The sequence below is a fragment of the Larus michahellis genome, chromosome 4 (genome assembly GCF_964199755.1).
Source record: "Larus michahellis chromosome 4, bLarMic1.1, whole genome shotgun sequence".
Taxonomy (NCBI): domain Eukaryota; kingdom Metazoa; phylum Chordata; class Aves; order Charadriiformes; family Laridae; genus Larus; species Larus michahellis.
Genome location: NC_133899.1, coordinates 73,018,921 through 73,041,007, shown reverse-complemented (window position 1 = coordinate 73,041,007; position 22,087 = coordinate 73,018,921). Strand labels below are relative to the sequence as shown.

Here is a 22,087-nt window from a genome sequence, read left to right as displayed (position 1 = left end):
AGGAGGAGTGAGGCCTGGGTCCTTGACTCACGCTGGCCAACAGGATGATTTTATACTGTGACGTCACTTTTGATATAAATCAGAAAGTTTGCTGCATAGTTTTCTCTCTCCCTCGATGGCGGTGGTCCAGAGAACACCTTGCCCTGGTGTGGGACCCCTGAGCCCTTCCCTTCCTCCCGAAGCCATAGCACTTGCGGTGTCCAACGTTTGCTGTCCACTGCTGGGAGTGCACAGCTTCCTACTGATAGACTTGGCTGAGTATAATCCTTGTATATTTTATATTAGTGTTGGGATCAATACTGGTTCTTTAGTATTATTGTTAATTATTTAGTCTTATCCTATTAATTCTATTTATATTTCAACCCTCGTGTTTCATTGTTCTCCCTGATTTGCCTTCCCACGTGGGGAGGGGTCATTGAGTGATAGAATAATTGTGTAAATGACAATAAATTGTTACGGGTTTCTCAAACCATAACAAGCAGTATGTACTTGGTTGGTTCTAGGTGCAAGATGATTGAGTTCAATGAAATTGTGACAAACTTGGTTCAATCTCTGTGTAGTTGATTCTGGACAAAGGAGAGAGCAAGCTGTGCGCTTTAATGTACTTTATTACTAGCAGTTCTTCCTTTCTCTCACTTCCTGGATTAAAACAAATGAAATATTTTTTCATTGAGAAAACCGCATAAATTTACAAATAAACATGGTGCAACCATACAGAAATTACATTGTTCAGGACTAACTTCAGCTGCGTTTCAGGCATTTACCATGGGCAATTGTCCAGACTCTTAGGTTTGGGTGTTACAACAATGGATATTAATATCTGTTGATTGTTTTTAGTGATATATGCTCTTTTCTCCTTCCATATAATAGACATTTTCTTTTGTTCAGTTATAAACATAGATGATCTATATTATACGTATTGCATGCCACAGAAATGTTGAATTTCTGAGCATTAAGCTTCACACATGCGTGATGATATGTTGAATTGATTCCTAGGATTACACTGTACGTGTATTTTCAGAACGTTTCACTGCTGATATAGTTTAAATGCAATGAAAGTAGTTGCCTCAAATTTGATAAAAGTAGGAGGAATGTCTCATAGTGGTCATAAGGGTGATAAAACTTTGACAAATTCATGTAATCTGGCTACAAACCAAATTCTTTTTGCAGAGTACCATGGGCTAAAGCTCGACAGGCTTATTTCAGCCGTGGAAAGAACAAACAGTCCTTAGATGCTATTGAAAAAGCAGCATTTTTTGTGACATTGGATGACACCGATCAAGGGTACAGGAAAGAAGATCCAGTGAAGTCACTGGATGCTTATGCAAAATCCTTAATGCATGGCAGATGTTATGACAGGTACAGTATTGACTCTGTGGAAGATGCCTTCTCTTTTAGAATTCCACTAATTCACGTGGCTAATACATATGAATTATTGACTTATAAGCTGATAAATTTTGTGGAACCACAGAATGGTTTGGTTGGAAGGGACCTTCAAAGATCATCCAGTCCATCCCCCTTGCCACGGACAGGGACATCTTTCACTACATCAGATTGTTCAAAGCCCTGTCCGGCCTGACCTTGAACACTTCCGATGATGAGTTATCCACAGCTTCTCTTGGAAATGTGTTCCAGTGTCTCACCAGCCTCGCTGTAAAAAAAAAAAAAAAAAAAAAAAAAAAAAAAATTCTCCCATATGACAAATCTAAATCTAATCTCTTTCAGTTTATAACTGTTGCCTCTTGTCCGGTCACTACAGGCCCTGTTAAAAAGTCTTTCTCAGTCTTGTAAGTCCTCTTTATATATTGAAAGGCTGCAAGAAGGTGTCCCAGAGCTGCCTTCTCTCCAGACTGAACAAACCCAACTCTCAGCTTTTCTTCATGGCAGAGGTATTCCAGCCCTCTGACCATTTTTGTGGCCCTCACCTGGACCCCCTCTAACTGATCTTGTACTGGGAACCCCGGAGCTGGACACAGTATTCCAAGTGGGGTCTCATAAAAGCAGAGTAGAGGGTGAGAATCCCCTCTCCTTGACCTGCCAGCCGCGTGGCTTCTTATGCAGCCCAGGACATGATTGGATTTCTGGGTTGCAAGCACACATTGCTGACTCATGTCCAATTTTTCATCCACCAATACCCCAAGCCCTTCTCTGCAGGACTGTTCAATCTATTCATCCACCAACCTATTGATATTGGGGATTACCCTGATTTAAGTGCAGGACCTTGCACTTGGCCTTGTTGAACTTCATGAGGTTCACGTTGTTGAACTCCGTGAAGTTAAAATTTACATATATTTCTTTAATTAAAAATAATACTATAAAAAAAAAAGCCAAGAACAAGTGCATTTGAATGTGATTCTTTTGAGAGATGAAGTTACCATATAAAAATGCTTTTGAAATGTACAAAACCATAAAGCAATCTTAATTTCTTTTGTAGGTGGTTTGATAAAACATTCACTCTTGTAATATTCAAAAATGGCAAAATGGGTCTGAATGCAGAGCACTCTTGGGCAGATGCTCCTATTGTTGGGCACCTGTGGGAGGTAGGTATTTAGTACAAAAAGTTAATGCAGAAGATAATGTGATATGGTCCATGCAACAGTCCTGAAGATCAGCAGTTACTTTCAGTCCCCTGTATTCATGTTGCTGATGAGTGATTATGGGCCTGCATCTACAGCAACTGCAGAATTTAAAAAAACAAAACCAAAATAAACCAACAAAAAACCCAAAAAGCAACAAACAAACAAAAAAACACCCCACAACAAAACCCCTCAAAACCCCTTGCTTAAAAGAAAACATTGCTGTCCTTTAAATTAAATGTCTCTCTTGCATTTTAATGAGCATAGATGTCTTCATAGAAAAATGATACAGCTCTCCACCTAACTTGTTTATAATATTCTAAATCAATAGGTTGTTGCCTCTTTGATAGGGCATTGTTTTTTGCATATATACACGCTCCTGAAGCACTTAAGTTTTCTTGTGCTATAAAAATCTTTGAAAATACTTTAAGAGTACCCTTTGAGAATGTAAAGAAATGATACAGGCTTTAACTTTTCCTCTAAGTCATTGTTTAATGAGCTGCAGAATGATATGCTGTTTATCTTTTGTATTTATTTGCAATTAATGGAATAAATGCACTTTTTCAGGTTTGTTAATCATGAATTTAGTTTATTACTTGAAATCCTATTTGATTTTTTTCTTTTTGAAGCTTAAACCCGTAAACAGGTACATGACTCAATCACTCAAAACTATATCAGAAACATTGGCTAATTGTGATTTCATTATGTATTTGTGCAAATGGGTCTCAGGTCTGACTGCTACCCCAAGTAACTTCCTAATTTTATTATATGAGTGTTTCCATGTGTAAGAACAAAAAATCCTCATTGTGTTCCCTAACCAGGGGAGGAAGAAGGCCAAACTGATGTAAGATTGATTTGGCATTGCAGTTTAGACTAGCTCAATGGAAGAGAGTTACTTTCTTTCTTTTAATGAATAATGTTATATGCTTTAATTCATATCTCTGTACTTACTATTAGTTGGTTCACTTTCTGGTTAGAATTAAGATGGCTAAAATAAACTAAGTAGCTAGAAGTTTCGTTTCCTAAAATGTTATTCTGATTTCTTTGTACATTGTCTATTTTTAGAATAGATTAAACTTTCTTTCATAGTTGGCATGTTCTGACCGCTAGTGAGCAAACTAAATTAAAATAAGAGATTAGAAATACATATGTAGAAAATGCAATAGTGTTTTTGTCAAGCTTTTTCTTTCCATACTGAGCAGATTCAAATCACTTTTGATGATTCTGTATTTTCTAATTTTTTTTTTTCAGTTGAGGATATTGTTTGAAATCTTGTAAGACAGAGCCTTTTCTTTCTGTTGTTCAAATTGTATTGTTCATCTTGGAAACATTCTACTTCCCCACCCAAGAGCTCTAGTGCACATATAAAAAGCAATTTTGAGTGGAATGCAAATCTTAAAATTATTAAATTCTTGCAGGGATATACACTTACTCTGAAATAAACTATTTCTCAATGAACAAGTTTTGACAGGTAACAAACTTGCAGAAATTGTCTAGAATCTAAATTGAACAAAGGTTGTGAAATCTAAGACTCTAAGACTGACTTCTTTTTTTACTACTAGTAAAGTCTGAGGTGGGTTTTTAATTGGAACATTTTGATTAATTCAGTAGCATCTAACAAAATGCACCAGTGCGATTGAATAGGTCTTTGTGCGTATCTGGTGTTCTTCCCACTCAGAACACAAGTAAAAATGCCTTAAAATAAGAGGTAAAACCGAGGGCTTCACTTGCATCTGTTTTCAGTATTTGGAAACGGATTGTATATTGTATTTCGCTGTATACCGAAAATGTGTTATATCGATTTCACAATGAAATCCTAATTCTGCATTGAATGTGTTGCAATTCTGAAGAAGTGTTATTCTTTGCAGAATGTAATGACAACTGAATATCTTGAACTGGGCTATTCAGAAGATGGGCATTGCAAAGGGGATACCAATCAAAATATTCCTATTCCTACCAAACTACAGTGGGAAATTCCAGAAGAAGTAAGTACAGAACAGCTAGTGGTTTGAGGAAGAAGCTCCTCTTTTCTTGAGCAGTCAAATCTTTTAAGTAATTACTGGTAACCCTATAAATCAGCTTTAAATTCATTTGAGTCCTGTAGGATGTGTATTTCATGTGTGGATATTACTCAGTTTACTTAAAAAGATACCAGATGTTTTTAACATCACTCTTCAAAAATTCTGGCTGGGAAATGCCATCTTTTTACTAGAAATTTTCTTGGTTGGCAACATGTTGAAAATAAGTTGCCACCTGTTTTAAATAGTAATTAAAATGAAGATTAAGTTGCTGACGTTTCATTACTATTGTCAAAACAAATGCTACTGTGTAACAGTTCCTTGAGATCAGCTGTCTTTTTTGTGTTTAAAATTCTGTATACTTGTCTAATATGGTTTGATTTTTTTAAAATTTTTTTTTCCTGAGTTCAAGACAAACTTCCATTACCTATTTGGATTTTAATTTTGAATAAAAAGGTAGTGGTTGGTGATACGTTTAATTAAGCATGTATGGCAGATTGGAAGCCACAAAACTCTTGCCATTTTATCTCTGTGGGTCATTATTTTATGTTCTAGTGATCTGAACAGTCTTAATGCTGGTGTCTTTTTAAAGTGTAATTTTTGGACTCCCAATGTGTATTGGCGTAAAACTCATTTTGTATTAGCTTTTTGAATTTTAACTTTCTGGCAAAGACAGCTTCTCCCCTTTCTCTAAAGGAAGATTGTTTAGATAATGATGTTCCTGGAATGCATAAAGGCGGCATTTCTTATTTATCAATTAAAAATACATGCATTTTTTCAATAGTTCTCTCAAATGCCATCAACTGCACGCATGTGCATATCTGTGCATATAGATATTTATTTCTTTGTTTATTTTAGTGTCAGGAAGTGATTGAGAGGTCTCTGAGCACTGCCACAGCTCTGGCAGATGATGTGGACTTCTGCTCATTTTACTTTGATGCTTTTGGGAAGGGGCTAATAAAGAAAGCAAAAACCAGCCCTGATGCCTTCGTGCAACTTGCCTTGCAGCTTGCTCACTATAAGGTAAGAACATACTGTTTCTGGCTTATAGAATCTCATTAAACTGGGTGTAGCATGTTTGTGCTTAAAACATGCAACTGTGTAAAGTACTTTAGAGTAATCTTGCTCTGCTGTGCAAGATTATTAAAGACATTCCGTGGAAATTGGTAGAAACTCTAAACAGTTTACTACCTGGAAATTAATTGTTCCAAGGTTGGCCTATTGATGTTTGTGCAAATTTTTCTCTTCTGCTTAGTTGGTCTATCTCTAGGCATTTTTGAACTTGAAACAAGTAGGTATGAAACTTCTAGTAGCTCTGTTTATAATGGGATCAATATTAAACTCATAACAGATGTATTAACAGAAATGCCTGCCTGTGTTTTCTTGTTTGTTCATCTTTTCTATAACATGCTTTCAGAAAAATGCCAGTGTAGCAACTTGTGTGTTTTTCATTTTGCTTTCTAGTTGTCACTGTTGAGATGCTGTTCTATATTTTTTTTTTGTTGTTTTTGTTTTTACAAGCATCCAGATTTCCTGGCTGCTATCACCACTTACAGTCTTTCTTACCATTGGTTAGGGTAGCTACATTGCAAATAGTTTGATTACCAGCCCACCTCTTCTATTTTGAACACCCGTCCTCTTAATCTAAAACTGAACAGACCTTCACAATTTGTTCTGATGTATATCTTAGGTAGAATTGCTAATGTGTATTAGATAAAATTCTATTGTTTGGCAATTTTTAATCTGTAGATTGTGCACATCTATAGGAAATACGGAAGCCATACTTTCTGGATTTTGCAGACTGTTCAGTTCTCACATTCTTGAAAATATCCACACTGGTATGCGTCTCCATGCTATTAAACTTTCAACTGAAAATATTTTTAAGGATGTTACAGTTTTCTTGATTACTTACCACAGCTGTGTTAATTAGGAAGCCACTGAACTTTCACATGGGGTTTTGATAGCCTCTCAGCTTCTGTTGTAAACTGAAAAAGACTATATAAAATGCAGAGGGTAGTCCTTGCTAGTTTAGTTGTCCTATTAGCATTTATCAAATCCTGCTACTAATTTAATTTTTGCCTTTATTATCTTTAGGTAAGACTGCTAATGGTGGGCCACTAAAAACTTAATGTTGAGTTTAATTTGTGGAGTGATTACTTGTGCTTACGTTAAACTGTTGATTAAGAGGGACTAAGTCTGGCTAAACTTTTTAGTTCTTATTTTTCCCTTTTCAAGGACATGGGAAAATTCTGTTTAACATATGAAGCCTCTATGACACGCCTGTTCAGAGAAGGCAGGACCGAAACTGTTCGTTCGTGTACTGTTGAATCATGTAATTTTGTTCGAAGCATGGAAGACCCAACTGAAAGTGTAAGTTCACGGTGGTATTGCCTTATACAATCCATGATCTGTGAATCTGCAAGAAAATAAATGCACCGAGAAAGAGAGAAAGTTTTTTCTCCCTCCTCTTCCTGGAAGTTCTATTTAGGTAAAATCCCCCTGGGTTTCTCAATATGCTGTGCCTAGGAGCTGTGATCAGACCCAGCCCAAGTCTGGAAATCCAGCCGTGTCAGCATGTCATACATAACTGTGTGGCACAGCTACTGTATGACTACCCTGTGTATAGAAAGTAATTTTGACATAGTCCTAATGGCAGAATTAACTGCTATTACATCTCTGCATTTTTGTTAAAGGAGTAAGGCTGCCCCATACATGGCAAGATCACATATATAGCAGACTTCATTCTGCTCACTTCTTGTGGGTGTTGGTGTGTTGTTTTGTGGTTTTTTTTATATGGTTACTACAAATATGATGTTTTTTTCAGACTTGTTGATTCACAGAATCGGAGAATGATAGGGGTTGGAAGGGACCTCTGGAGATCTAGTCCACCCCCCTGCCAGAGCAGGTTCACATTCATCAGGAATGATCAGCTGCAGAGCAGAGGAACCCTGCCTTCATAATGCAATTTTTACGTGTTATGAAGATTATACTATATGCATTTATATATTATTTTAAAAAGAATTGTCTGCCTTTACTGCTTGCTTCTATTTTTTATGGGTTTTTCCTTAGAATTTTTCCTGAGCATTTGTATCCTCTATGGACTACCCACAAATCTTTACTCCTGAATACCACTGGTAGGCATGCTTAGCATGACTACAAGTGATTTATTAGTAAGTGATTTATTAGTTTCTCATGCTGGAGGCAAATAGGCTGCTCACTGTGTCCCAAATAAGTGGTATAAAATACAGTGATGCTGGAGATAAGAAGTGTCCTGGTTTGAGGACACAAGAAGTGACAGGTTCACATATGCTCAGTGTGTTGCATTCCACACTATAAAATTTTAACAGAATAGCTATTTGTTTTGAACACACTTTTTCTTTGCATTCCACGCTATAAAATTTCATGCTTTCTTTCAGCCCTTGCAACATTCATACAGTGTTCATAGAATCACAGAATATCTCAAGTAGGAAGGGATCCATAAGGATCATCAAGTCCAACTCCCTGCAGGACTACCTAAACCATATGACTAAGAGCATTGTCCAGACGGTCCTTGAACTGTGACAGGCTTGCTGCCCTGACCACTTCCCTGGGGTGCCTGTTCCAACGGCTGACTGCCCTTTCAGTGAAGAACTTTTTTCCTAATGTCCAATCTGAATATCCCCTGATGCAACTTCATTCCATTGCCTGGTGTCCTATCACTGGTCACCAGAGAGAGGAGATCAGCACCTCCACTGCTCCTCTTGAGAAAGTTGCAGACTGTGATGAGGTCACCACTCAGCCTTCTCTTCTCTAAGCTGAACAAGCCAAGTGGCCTCAGCTGCTCCTCGTAAGTCTTGCCCTCAAGACGTATCACCATCCTGGTTGCCCTCCCCTGGACACACTCCAATAGTTCAATGTCCTCCTTATATTATGGCACCCAAAACTGCACACAGTATTCGAAGTGGGGCCACAACAGAGCAGTGTAGAGTGGGACAATCGTGTCCCTCAACCAGCTAGCTATGCTGTGCTGGATGCACTCCAGGACATGGTTGGCCCTTTTGGCTGCCAGGGCACACTCTTGACTGATATTCAACTTGCCATCAAGCCAAATACACAGACCTCTTTCCGTAGGGCTGCTCTCCAGCCTATAGTCCCCCAGTTTGTAGGTATAAGCAGGATTACCCCACCCCAGGTGCAGAGTCTGGTACTTGCTCTTGTTAAATTTCATATGGTGATGATTGCCCAGCTCTCTAGTTTATCCAGATCTCTCTGTAAGGCCTCTCTACCCTTGAGGGAGTCCACAGTTCCTCGTCATTTAGTATCATTGGGAAACTTAATGCACCTTTGACTCCTGCATTCAGATCCTTTATAAAAACAGTACAGAGCACTGGCCCTAAAATGATGTAACCTCATTTACTAGAATTCTCTGAGCCCGACCTGTCAGCCAGCTGTTCACCTGATGTATTATGGACTTGTCTAGTCTTTTATCCAGAAGGATCCTGTGAGAGACAGTTATCAAAAGCTTTGCTAAAATAAAAAAAGAAACCCCACATCTACTGACTTCCCTTGGCCAACTAGATGGGTGACCTTGTCATAAAAGGAAATTAAGTTAGTTAAGACCTTCCCTTCATGAACATGTGTTGGCTATGACTGATGACTACATTATCTCTCAATTGTGTTTCAGTAACTCCCAGACCAACTGTCTCCGTAATTTTGCCAGGCACTGAATTGAGACCGATAGGCTGTAATTACCAGGGTCTTCCTTCTTAACTTTCTTGAAAACTGGGACAACATTTGTCAGCTTCCACTTGACTGGAACCTTTCCAGATTCCCAAGACCATTGAACAATATGGGGAGAGGTCTCATGATAACGTCGCCAGCTGCTTTAGTACCCTGGGATGAATCCTGCTGAGCCCCTAGGCTTATGTGCCTCCAGCTGGAGCAGCCAGTCTCAAACAAGTTCAGAGCCAGCCGGGAGTTTCTCATCCCCCCAAGTCACAGTCTTCCAACACTGGGCTCCAGGTGTCCCAGGGCCATTCATCAGTGTTAAAGACAGAGGTGAAGATATCTCTGCTTTGTCTATGACCCTATTTGTGAGGAGCCCTTTTTGTTGTCCTTCACATTACTTACCAGCTTGAACCCTAGTCAAGCTTTGGCTGCATGAATTTTTGCCCCTACAGTGGCAAAGAGCATCTCTGTAGTCCTCCTGCATTGCCTGTCCTTGATTCCAATGTCCATACCATTTCCATTTCCTTCTAAGTTCTAGGAGAAGATCCCTGCTAAGCCAAGCAGGCCTTCTTCCCTGCTTGCTTGACTTCTGTCACTTGCGATTTGCCTGCTCCCAGGCTCCTAAGAGAAGGCTTTTTAAAAATGACCAGCATTCATGGACCCCAATGCCTTCAGCATTGTCAGTTTGCCTTCTGAAATGGCTCCTGCAGTTCCAGCTTTTCTTAAATCATGTTGAGATTTGCTCTTCTGTACCTTTTTAAGACCAGTTTCTCTAGAAACTAAATATATAATGTGCTAAACTTCAGTTGTAATCCTGTTTGATTCTAGGGTTAGATCACGCATTATGCACCGTTTACAGCAGGTAATAGTTGATACTTTGTAATACCTGAAATTGAATACCTGAGTTTGAAAAGCCAGAGGATGCTAGTATTTGGTGTTAGTTGCTGTAACTTAGTTTCTGCACCTTGATCCACTACCCCGTTCACTTATCTGATTTTTCTTGAACTTTTTTTTTTTTTTCATTGTTAGAGTGAAAATAAGCTTAAGTTGTTTCGGCTTGCTGCTACCAAACATCAGCACTTATATCGTCTCGCCATGACTGGTGCTGGCATTGACCGGCATCTGTTTTGCCTTTATGTTGTGTCCAAGTATCTGGCTGTAGATTCTCCTTTCCTTAAGGAAGTAAGTGACTCTTATTGATAACTATTAATTACAGTAAATAATCCTTTGTTTACTTAGTGTTTTGTGGTAGCTGCTTACATGCTTGTAGAACTCTAGTTTTCCTAAGAAAAAAGATAAGAGTTTAGCTAGCATTGCTTAATGTCTGCTGGTAGATTACAAGTTAGTTTCATTTCACTTTATGTATACACTTATTAATAGTCCTGTAGTAATGCTTTCTGTGAGCTTTGTAGTATACTACATGTTATTAAGGATTGCAAGACAGATGTAGTCAGTATTACGAGAAAAGTGTATTGGCTGCTTGTGGTTTTTGTGTATTTTCAAGGCAGCACAACAGAGGCTGGGTGTTTTCTCTCAAGAATGTTCCTTTGGAACTGTGACAAAATCACTTTCTTTTAAGTTACTGTGAGTTAAAGGAGCTGTGTATTGGGACTTATTACTTTTTTTAATGCACAACATTATTGTCACAGTTTATTACTGTGACAAATGCTTTATTGCTTAAACTAGATTTTAAGGTACTTATTCATGTTTTCTGATTTAATATAAAATGTGTTCAAGCTTGCCTCCGAATTAAGCTATTCACATTTGTCTGCTTGCCCTCCTAAATGCGAGTAGCGGCTAAGTCAAGAATAAAACAACTTTCTGCAGCTTCTGCAGACTTTCAAGATCCATGTTTATTGTTAGACATCTTACAAGCTTCTAACTTAATGTAGTATGTTACTGGGATTGGAATATAGCCATTAATTATCTTGTTGTTAACACCTCTCATGCAGAATTTACAGGCTGTAGACCAGATTAATCTTGTTTTGAAATAGCATTTCTATTGAAAGAACTTTTATTCTCTTTGAGGAATTGATGTCATGACCTCATATGTTAAAGGTTTGCGTATCAGGACAAGTTTAGCTGTTTCTTTTAACCTTCTTAATTGTTCATTCCATTGAAATGGGAACTGGAGTTATCCTTCTTATTCCTTTATTAAGTGCTTTCTAACTTGACTGGTTTTTGAGAAAGTTGCATCTTCTTAAACAGTATATTATACTTGTTTGCATCTTTTTCATATCTAATAAAGGTTTTGTCAGAGCCTTGGAGGCTGTCAACGAGTCAGACACCACAGCAACACATTGATCTAAGGAAGAACCCTGAGATGATATGCTGTGGCGGAGGATTTGGACCAGTATGTTTGCTAAATACCCTTTTAAGTACCCCTTTAAAAACCCCTTTAAGCTAAGTACCCCTTTAAAAACAGTTTTATTTTGAATGTGCCAGTCTAACATTCTCAGATCTGTAATACGCAATCAAAAAATCATCTGTAATTGCACATCAAAGGTGCAACACATGCTTTTAAATGCACGTGTTTAATGCTTTCCCATGATGTGGATGTGCTCAGGAAAATTTGCATCACCTCTTTCTCATATTCCACTACAAGAATTGATTATTCTTAAGGAAACACACAGTTGTCAAATGTGGTACGGGGGTTCTGTGGCAAAGAGATCTGATAAAGTGGGGGCTTTTATCACATTAGTTATGCACAGAGCTTCTGTGCATCAGGCTGTTATTGCAGTGACAAATGCCTTATTACTTAAAGTAGACTTTTGGGTTGGGATTTGTAAAAGTAGTTATACTTGACTTGTTCTTCGTACTTCCTGATTACTTAAAAGATGTGTTCATGCTTTTCTCCAAATTAAGCTACTTACATTGTTCTGCTTGCCTGCCTAAGTGTGAATAGTGGCTGAGTCAAGAATAAAACCACATTCTGCAGCTTCTGTAGACTTTCAAGAGACTAGTGTATTGTTAGAGATTTTACAAGCTTCTGACTTGCTGTAGTATTTCACTGGGATTTGAACATGGCCATCGATAATGATATTGTTATTAACAAGATCTGGTAAGCAGACTTTATGGGGCTATCGACTAGATTAATCTGTTTTGAAAAAGCATTCCTATTGAAAGAACAATGAGAGGGGTCACAGGACTGCTCTTTGCCACACAGAAATTGTGATGACAAGTACAACGTATTTTGCCTGGTTTGTCAAGCTGCAAGTTACTTTTTTTGGTGGTTTCTTCTCTCTCTTTAATTTATTTATTCATGTTTCTAATGCACCTTTCGGTAGTTCCTGAAGTTGGAATGAGTTTTAATTGCAGTATCAAGGAAGCCTAGCTATTGCAATGCTGCTCATTCATGAGAAACTGGCTTGCTCCAGCAGATTATAAAGTCAATATTTAGAATCCCCCAAAAAAGTGTGATTTTGTAATAGGATAGTTTTTGGCTGTGGAAATTTCTAACACTTTTTTTTCCTTTTGTTTTTGCTAATGCTACATTAACTGCTCCCTTCTTATTATTTCTTTAGTCTTCTAATTTCCTTCCTTCAGTGGTCTGCCTTTCCAAATAACCCTGCTTACATTTCCCTTCATAATTTCTTGTATCTTTACAAAAGCTGTGCTTCAGTTTGCTGAAGTAGCCCAGAGATTCAGTACATCATGCTTTTTATGTGTATGTGTTACTGGTTTTGTTTGGGTTTTTTTAAACACGCTGTAGAATTTAGCCCTGTAGCACTAATGGAGAGAAGACTATCAGTCTGCTTAGCAGCAGTGGCAGCAAAGAGGTTATAATCCTTTGAGTTAGGAAAGAGAAGAAGGAAGGTGGCAGCAGGTTAGCGTATATTTACTAGGCATACTTTAAATATAACATCAGACTGAAACTTGGGACAGGTAGTGCTGCTAATGTTGAAATCAGACCAGAGCTCTGCTCATGATACAGGTGTTCAGAATCATACTCTTGCTGTAGAGTTGGATGACTGCCTTAGGGCAGGTTTTCATAATACAAGACTTGTATAGTCTGTATTTGTGTTTGTTTAGATCTTCAGTGATCCCGTGAAATAGGATGTTTAGGTATACAACTGAATTATTTTATTTCTTTCTACTTAAGCACTTTCTACTGTAGCTGCTTAGGACCAGACCTTGATAAGAGAAGGTCTTTGAACAAGTATTCTATTTCAAAATACTAAAGCTGGGAAATATTACAGACATATATTCAGAAAATGTTAATTCCGTGAACTTTAGATGAGACTAGTACTGTTCCCTTAAGTGGAATCTTCAGAAATGATGCATTAAATGTGGAAGCTTAATTTTTGCTGGAGGAGAAATTGCAACTGATTTTAAAAACCACATAGTAAGAATCGTGTAATTATATATATAAGATAATTTAGGAATGGAAAGAAAAATAAAAGGTTTAGAACTTGTTTTTTCTCTTCTTCCTTCCCCTAGGTGGCTGATGATGGTTATGGTGTCTCTTATATTATCGTGGGTGAAAATGCCATCCATTTCCATGTCTCCAGCAAAATATCTTGTTCTGAGACGGTAAGAGTCGGTCCTTTCCTATGGTTTAATAAATCTGCTTTGATATCAGTTTATAAAACTGATCCAGCCATTATCTAAAAAGTGTAGTAGCACTTGCAGCATACAGTTATAATATGTTTTTTCTATCTCAACGTATGCTTTTTTGGTTTTGTGGGGTTTTTTGTCTCCACTTCTATAAATTTAATAGCTTTATGAACCAAGGAAACAAGTGAAATGTTATATTTCACTTATCCTTTCAAGCATAAAGAAAGCATGAGGCCCAAGGTCATCTTTACACAGGTGTAGTTTCCTGTAACTTATGTAAAATGACTCATATCTGTCCCATAAACAGCAAGATGGGTGTCTCCTGTTTTTATTGCAGTTTTGCTTTGGTTTGTGTCTGGCTGCAGTTGTAAAGACAGAGTAAAATGTATGCTCCCTATTATTTAAATCTTCTTGCTTTAAGTAACACTGAAAGGAGCTGGTCCATAAGTTGTAATCGGTGCTTGAGAAACATAATTAATCAAAAACTTATTAGAGTAACACCTGTTATTAGAATGTAGAAGATGTCATCTATTCAGTGTCCCGCTGTTGCGGAGACCTGCTTTGAGAGAGCTTCAGTTCATCCTTCCCCTTTAGACTTTTATGATTTAATAAACATGCTGAGTTTGTTAGAATTACATAGCTGAACTAGTTTTCCTCATTTGACCTTAACTTGTCCGAGATATCTTGGTGCCTTTGGTTAATCATTAAAGATTAGGAAATAAAACTTTGTTGTCTCATAGTTCAAGTTGTTCTTCAGATGCCTGTCAGCTTGTACGTTAAATTTCCCAGTATTTTTTACTTATTAGTCAAGACAAATGTCCATACAGAAAAAGCAGCATTTTGTGTGCATGGCCTTGATATTAGTAGGGTCTTTATAGTAAGTCCTGTAATGGAGCTAATAATTTATATTTTTAATCTTAATTTTTTCCTTGTACCACTCATCTGATGCTTAGAATGAACAGAACAAGTTCATAGTTTGTTTATACTTAGATAATTGTGACTTTTATTTTCAATACTTCATGTAATATTTCAATGGCAAAAGATTCAGGATTCTGATAGGAACTCAAATACAAAATGTTTTTCTTTGCTCTTTGAGTACTTCTAGGTCATTAGTAATACACTTTCTGAACTCTCTTTTGTTTTCTGAAAATTAGCTTTTGCAAGATCTTGTATAAACAGAACAATACCAAAGCTCATTATTTTAAGTAACAGAATGCTATAGAAGCATCTGATTTCAAAAGGAGATGATCTCAGTTCTGTCTCTGGGAAAGTAAATGCATAATGAAAAATTCATTAGTCAGTAATAGCATAAACCTGGATTAATTTGTGTGGCATTAAAATTTTTGTGGTTTAAAATTCCCATTTTATGGTAAAATACATGCCCTAATTCTGTAAGTTCGAAAATAACAAAATGTTAAAAGGTTCCTTCTTTTGCCTAAAAGATAAGTGTTGATTGACTGTACAAGCCTTTGGTTTTGTGTTGTGTTTATTTGTTTTTAAAGGATTCTCATCGTTTTGGAAAAAACATCCATAAAGCAATGGCTGACATCATGGGTTTATTTAACGTTAGTAAAAACTGTACCAACTGATTTGCCTTACTGGTGCCAAGGAATCTCCTGTTGTTGGGATGAGAACTCTTCTGAACAGTGAATGAGAGCAAGGTTTGTCAAACAGTAGCTGGCAAAGAAACTGAGTCAATACCACCTTGATCACCTATGAAAACCTTAGCAGTGTATCGAATGTTTCATTATTATTTTTTTTTCAGTAGTTTGGAAGAGTTTATTTCCACAAAGGATGACTTTTGAAATCTTTTATGTTTCTAGGGATGACATATAGTATCATGCATGAAGTCATGTATATTCTAACTCCTGCAGTTTTCTCTTAATTTGTATACACTTGCTCTTTTTTTACTTAAAATTAGTCTACTTGTATTTCAGAATCCAAGGGATAAAACACACCATCTTAAATACTAGAAAAAGTTTGATTTGCTATGTATTAATAGCAGAATGTTCTTCAATGTATTTGCTGCTTTACGTCAATGAATGACAAAACTTGTGGCTGTTTACCTTCATTGGTTTTTGGGGTTGTGTTTTTTTTTTTTTCAAAGGTAATTTCTGTAAAACATACCAAAAAACCCCACCCTGATATAACCCACCATAACATACCAAGTTGTAGAAATTTTTGTTTCTTGGGGAAAAAAAAACCACTGGGTAGTGCTACATTAGGTAATAAAATGTGCTGCATTTTTCTTATTACTTATAAGCATTTTTGCCACATCGTTGATTTTAGTTTCATCTAAATAAATAGACCTGTGTGCTTGTTCATGCGAGTGCCTTAGACAAGAAAGATCCTAAACCCAGGGAAAAAAAGCTTATGCTGGGAGTTGGTTTTACATTGTCTTAGTGGTGAAGGAGGTGAAGTATTAATAATGCAGATCTAGTTTTCAAACTGTAAGTTAGGGTGATGTGGCAGAAGTAGACTTGAATATGTTGCCATGTGGTGCAGTTCGGTTTAAAGCTCTAATGAAATGCTCCCATCTTAAATGGCAAAGATCAGTCCCCATGAAATGCAGGAGTAACTTTGTTTCAGGCCTACAGATACTCATGTGTTCATTTTGGTGAATCGTTATTGGTGGTCATTTGAGATAAGAGTTTCTGGGTCCCAGGGAACGTCAATTTATTTAAATGCAACCTCCTGGAGAGTGTACAAAGCAAGGCTGCCCGTAAAGGCTGATCAATGGCAGTTTGCCTGCTTTCAGCCTGGAAGGACCGACTACTACATTGCCAACCATCTGCATGAGAAGGGCAAACTGTTAAAGCTGTGGAAAATAACTCCAGAATGGGGAAAATCCTGGCCTTCTCAGATCCCTCCTGGGAGACACTCTTGGTCAAGCACAGTTTCTGAAGGATACAAGGAGGAAGGTGAAAGATAATGCACTTGAAATGGAGCATAATGTTTCCAAGTGCAGAAATAAAATGTCTTCTACAAAATGGACTAACTTTGTGTGTGATGCTTCTCTTCCCCAGGCGTTATAGGTGTGGTTGTGTTTTACATCCTGCAGTGCAGTAAAGTGTACCTGTCAGCGCAACAGTTTGGTTTTTTGTTTTGTTTTTTTATTATTTTTTAGATACAAGGTACATGGTGTTTAGTAATATGGTGAATGCTGCTCCAGAGCTATGCTGATTTTAAAAGGTCTTTGGGCGCTGATGTAAAACTTCTCATTAGACTTTGAATGTTTTCTGGCCAGTATTTCTAACTGTCTATGCCTCTTCATGTTTGTGTTGGGTTTTTTTTAACTCTGATCAAGCTATATTAAAACACCTGCATATGTATGTTTGAGGTGGGAAACCTCAAAGATCCCAGATGCATACTCAAGCAAATGCGTGCTTACATAAATGTAGGGGACCATCACAAGAATTGGCCAAAGACACTCATTATTTGATTAGGTACAGTGTGTGGGAAAGGAATCTTGGACATAAGCCTTATTGCGGCTGGGAGGCCTGGCATTTATCAAACTACTGCAACAATTTTATAGTGATCTGTGCTTTTGGAGCTGCAGAAATAATGCACTGTTTTTGCGGAGTTTTTTTTTATTGACCACTGACCAATCTGTGCTTAAATTAACATTAGGGCATATTAGCTTATAGGGTTTTCTTAAAAAAAAAAAAAAAAAAAAGCTTAGATTTGACACTCAGGTTTTAAATGTTTCAAGTTTAATTGTAGTTAGTGCAGTTATCAATGCAATTTTACATTCTTAGAGAGTAAGTATAATTGGCACAGAAAGCTGTTTTGTTTATTGTCAATGTTTTAAACATATAGTGGTGTTAAATGTATCTCTTTTTTTAATTTGGGATATATCATAATTCCTAAACAAATAAGACTTTATTTCATTTACTTTAAAATGTCAACAGCGTGTAAATAAAATATGCTTTTTGGATGTAAATCTTTGAAATCCACAGTGAATGTAGACTATTAATAAATAATTAATTTAAATCTTGGTGTTTAATATTGTGTACATGCAGTAAAACTGCTTCCGTTTTGCTCAGAAGCCATAGGAATGTAACTGCAATTACCTAGATTTGAATGAACCTTCTAGTATGGTGTACTTATAAAGTAAAATGTTCATATTCCAGACAAACTATCAATTTACTACTAAAACCTTGAACCACTTATTCTCAATTAGTGATTTGAGAGCTCAAAGTTAGGGTTGAGTAGGTGGTAAAAGTCAGGTTGGATGATAACAAATTGACCTGTTTATTAAATAGCAATGTGGAATTGGTGGAATACCTTGACTGCGTTTTCAAAACTTCTTATTTCAGCTATTTGATGCCAGAAATTGAGAGCGCATTAAGTGCATTTAGAGGCTACCATTGTCCAGGATTAACACCATTCCAAACTAAATATTCCTTTTAGGGTTGGGTTTTTTTGAGGGACTAAGGAAGTGTGTGCCTGACCTTGAAAACTGTGGTTCTAATTCAGCCTTTGTACCAATTGTTTTCTCGTATAAAATATATTAATTTAAGTTAGTTTTTTTATCTTGTTCAATTACTCTACATCTATGATTGGTTATTTACATCCAACACTCTGTCTCTATTTTCTACCATCTTCTGTGACTTCAAAAAATAAAATAAAATTTCACAATTAACACTACTTCGTACAATGTTTAATATCTTTTTTTTATCTTCTTCCCAGCTCCCTTGCTGCTGTTTTTGGACTTGTGAAATCATTACTATTAAATCCAGTTAGGAATGGTAGTAGCAGTTTATTTTAGCAGTGACATATACATTTCTTACTAGTTAATAGGGAATGTGTTAATGAACAATTTTCCACGTTCAGTCGAAAGAAGAAACAATAGGTCTTACTTTAGATGAGGTTTTTTCATGAGATCCAAGTAAGTGCTGAAATGTTCCTGTGAAACAGTCTGTCTGCACTGGTTTGATGTTTACAGTGAATAATCAATAGAATATGAATGGTAAGGCAGTAGAGAGATAGTTCAGGCACAGAAAGCTAACATTGTTAAAATGTGATGTGCTTTATCTGAAGATTCCCAATACTTGAAAACACCTTTGAAATTGCATTAAGACTGGGGACTACTTTCAGACAGTTAAAGAAGTTTTTGTTATGGGTTGATTTTTTTTTTTTTCACTTTTTAAAGGTTCATGTGCTGTTTTTTGAATTGCCGTTTAATTAAAAAAAAAAAACAAACACCAAACAACAATAAAAAAAAAAACATACAAAACCCACCAAATAGACTTATGTGGTAGACCATTTTCACAGTCGTTTAGCTTGCTGCTTTTCTGGATGTTGCAGCCTTCACTACATGAAAGAAGACAGTTATTCCAATTTCACGCTTCCTCTCTTAGAAACTGCTAGTTCCTGGTTCTATTTCAGACATCTCCCACAGAGGCTGGATACTGAAGTTGTAAACTGGTATGTTCAATCTGAACAGAAATACTGTATGGAAACTTTATAGGCACAGAAATACTGATTCTATTTTTTTGTTGTATTTTCCCCTCTTTCCTTTGCTTGTTTTTAAGGGTGGCAATTAGAAGATGCATTTTATACTCAGAAGATGTTGCTGTAGTTGTATATGATGCATGGGATTAATTGGCTCTGGCTGAGATTAATGAACTCCTCTTGGGAAGTAGTGGGAAAAAACAGCTGTTAGATGAAACCTTTGAAAGGGGAGGAGAAAGTGTGGTGTTTCTTTGTTTTGTTCTGTTTTTTTCCCTAACTTCCACCAGCAGGGTGGAAATTTGTAACCAAAAGTGTAAGGAAAAAATTGATTCCAGTTTCTTCTTGGATTAATTGTATGGCACCTTATGGATGAAAGATAGCTTGAAAATTTTTGGGGTGCTTTTAGTTGCTGTGGGGTTTTTTTAACACACAAAATTTCCTTAAAATGAAGACATTAATACATAAAATTAAAAGTTCAGGTTCAATTTCTGCTTTAAAGGAAACCATCTTTTATCTTAAATGGCCAAAGGTAGTGACCTGGTAAGTTTGTAGCGTTTTCTAAACTCTGCGATCTTAGTGGCACCAGGGTGTCAATTCCAAGATTTACAGAGTGAGTTGTAGAAAGGGCTCTAACAGCAGAATTGGTTGAGGTTGGAAAGGAGCTCTGGAGGTCATCTGGGCAACCTCTGCCAGTGCTTGCTCACCCACACGGTGGAAAAAGTGTTTCCTGATATTCAGAGAGAACCTCCCGTGTTTCAGCTTGTGCCTGTTGACGCTGGTCCTGTCACTGGGCACCATGGAAAAGAGCCTGGCTCTGTTGTCTCTGTGTTACCAAAGACGGGCCTCTGCTTTGTTTCTAAAATGATTGTTTCTTACAAACCTTCTTACGGTGTGAGAAAATCGCTAATTAGTGACCTTCTTACTGTGTTTAAAAAAAAAAAAAAAAAAGTCACTGAGCTGATGTTACAGGTAGTGATAATGAGGAGACAACCAGAAGTAGTTAATTACCAAGGATGGAGTAACAAGAAGTAGTTAAAGTAGTTAATCTATACATCAAGTATGTACTCCTGTGCCAATTAGGATAGAGTTATGGCTACTTCAAAGAACATCCTTATTATCTTCAAGAAGTTGGCAAACTTACAGTAAACTTTTACCTGTTCTGAGATGACTCAATACCTTCAGAGGATAATGTGAGGAAGGGTCTCCTTACCCAAATGACCACCGAGACACTCACACTTGTGCAGAAGTGTTTTGCTGATGCAGCAAAATTTGATACATGTGCAGAAAGACTGTTCAGTCATCCTAATGAATATGTAAGCCTAGGTGGAGTTATGTATTAGGTAGGCAAGATTATGAGCCTATTTTGTGTATAAATAATGGGTGAATATCTCTGGTAAGGTGTGCTAGATGTGTGGGTTTTTCCCCTAGCACCTGACATCAAATAAAGCAGTATCTCCTCGCTAAACTACTTTTGGTTTCGAGGGCTTTTTCCTAGCCTTTCCTCATAGAGACCTGCTCCAGTCCCTTAGTCATCTCCATGGCCCTTTGTTGGACTCTCAACAGTACGTCTGTGTCTGTCTTGTCCTGGAGAGCCCAGCACTGGACCCAGTACTCTGGGTGCCGCCTCACCAGTGCTGACAGCGCCCTTATACGTGGTTTATGTCAAATAACCTCTTAGTACTGGGCTCCTGGTTAACCTTTGACTCCTTGTAACGCGAGATAACTTCCAAGGGAAATTATACTTCAAATACAGAACAAACAAATGAAAAAAACAAACCCACCCCCAAAACCCCAACCGAATGCTGTGTGGGCTCGCTGCCGCCTCGGGAAGGCGGGGAGGGGGCGGCTGGAAGCGGCGCTCTGGCGCGTGCCCGGCCGTAAAGGGCACGCGCGCTGTCGGTTAACCCGCCTCTGGCTGAGGGGCGGGCGCCGGCCATGGAGGAAGGTGAATTGCCGGGGGGAAGAGACAGAGACACGTCCCTCCGCTGAGGACGCGGGGCGGATGGGGGTGGGGGCCTGTCCCTCTCCCTTCTGCCCTGGAAACCGGCGTGGGGATAGCGGGGGCGGGGACGGGGGCAGCTGGAGCTTCTGTGAAGGGCCGGTCTCCCATCCCCACCCTACGCCAGGGGTGTCCCAGAGCTGGCAGTGGTCGATGTGCGTGGATCGGAGAAACTCGAGCTTTCAGAGGGTTGCCCTGTCTCAGTCTAAGTCAGGGGGACACGGGCAGCTTGACCTTCCCTGCGTTGCCTTGGTGTAAATCCAGAAGCAGCAGTGATGGCGGTGCAGGTGCATCTTGGCCTATGCCTTTTTAACGGTGGCCTTGTGGTACTCTGTGCTTTGGCCTGCGCTGTCTATATCTGGCAATAGTGACACGGAGAGTACAGATAAGGTTTGGTCTCAATGTGCTACTGACACAAACTTAAAACAGTGTAATTATAGCTATCTAAGTGTACTATGTTGAATTTGATATTTTTTTTTTGACTAGTAGTAAAGCCAAATAGCAAAATTCGGATTTACATCTGAATGCCCTTAATGTGTTTTAAAGTCACAAAGAATGTGTTCTTATAGTAAAAGAAGCTTGTTCGTGTTGGCATGGTGACCTGTATTTTCTGAAAGTTCGGTTCAGAACCCCGATTTCTTCTAGCGTTATGTTTTTAAGTCTCACAGGTCCATATGATTTGGGTTAATCTTCAGTGCTATATATACATGGTATTTTGGTTATGACTATTTCCTTCACTTCTAGATAGAAAAGCTATTCTGAAGAATACCGAA

General features: G+C 37.9%; 1 protein-coding gene across 10 annotated transcripts in view; it reads left to right on the top strand.

The window, feature by feature from the left end:
* The window catches only part of CPT1A (carnitine palmitoyltransferase 1A), a 42,483-nt gene extending 23,975 nt beyond the window's left edge, over nt 1-18,508 (top strand). For 9 of the 10 annotated variants that reach the window (XM_074585519.1, XM_074585524.1, XM_074585523.1 and 6 more), the window contains 9 exons: nt 1,171-1,359; nt 2,435-2,540; nt 4,445-4,561; nt 5,453-5,617; nt 6,830-6,964; nt 10,331-10,483; nt 11,550-11,654; nt 13,742-13,834; nt 15,361-18,508. In XM_074585519.1, coding sequence (XP_074441620.1) covers nt 1,171-1,359; nt 2,435-2,540; nt 4,445-4,561; nt 5,453-5,617; nt 6,830-6,964; nt 10,331-10,483; nt 11,550-11,654; nt 13,742-13,834; nt 15,361-15,447 — 1,150 coding nt within the window. In that variant the 3' untranslated portion in view covers nt 15,448-18,508. The other variant, XM_074585527.1, reaches the window with a different exon arrangement.
* Nucleotides 18,509-22,087: the final 3,579 nt, after the last annotated feature.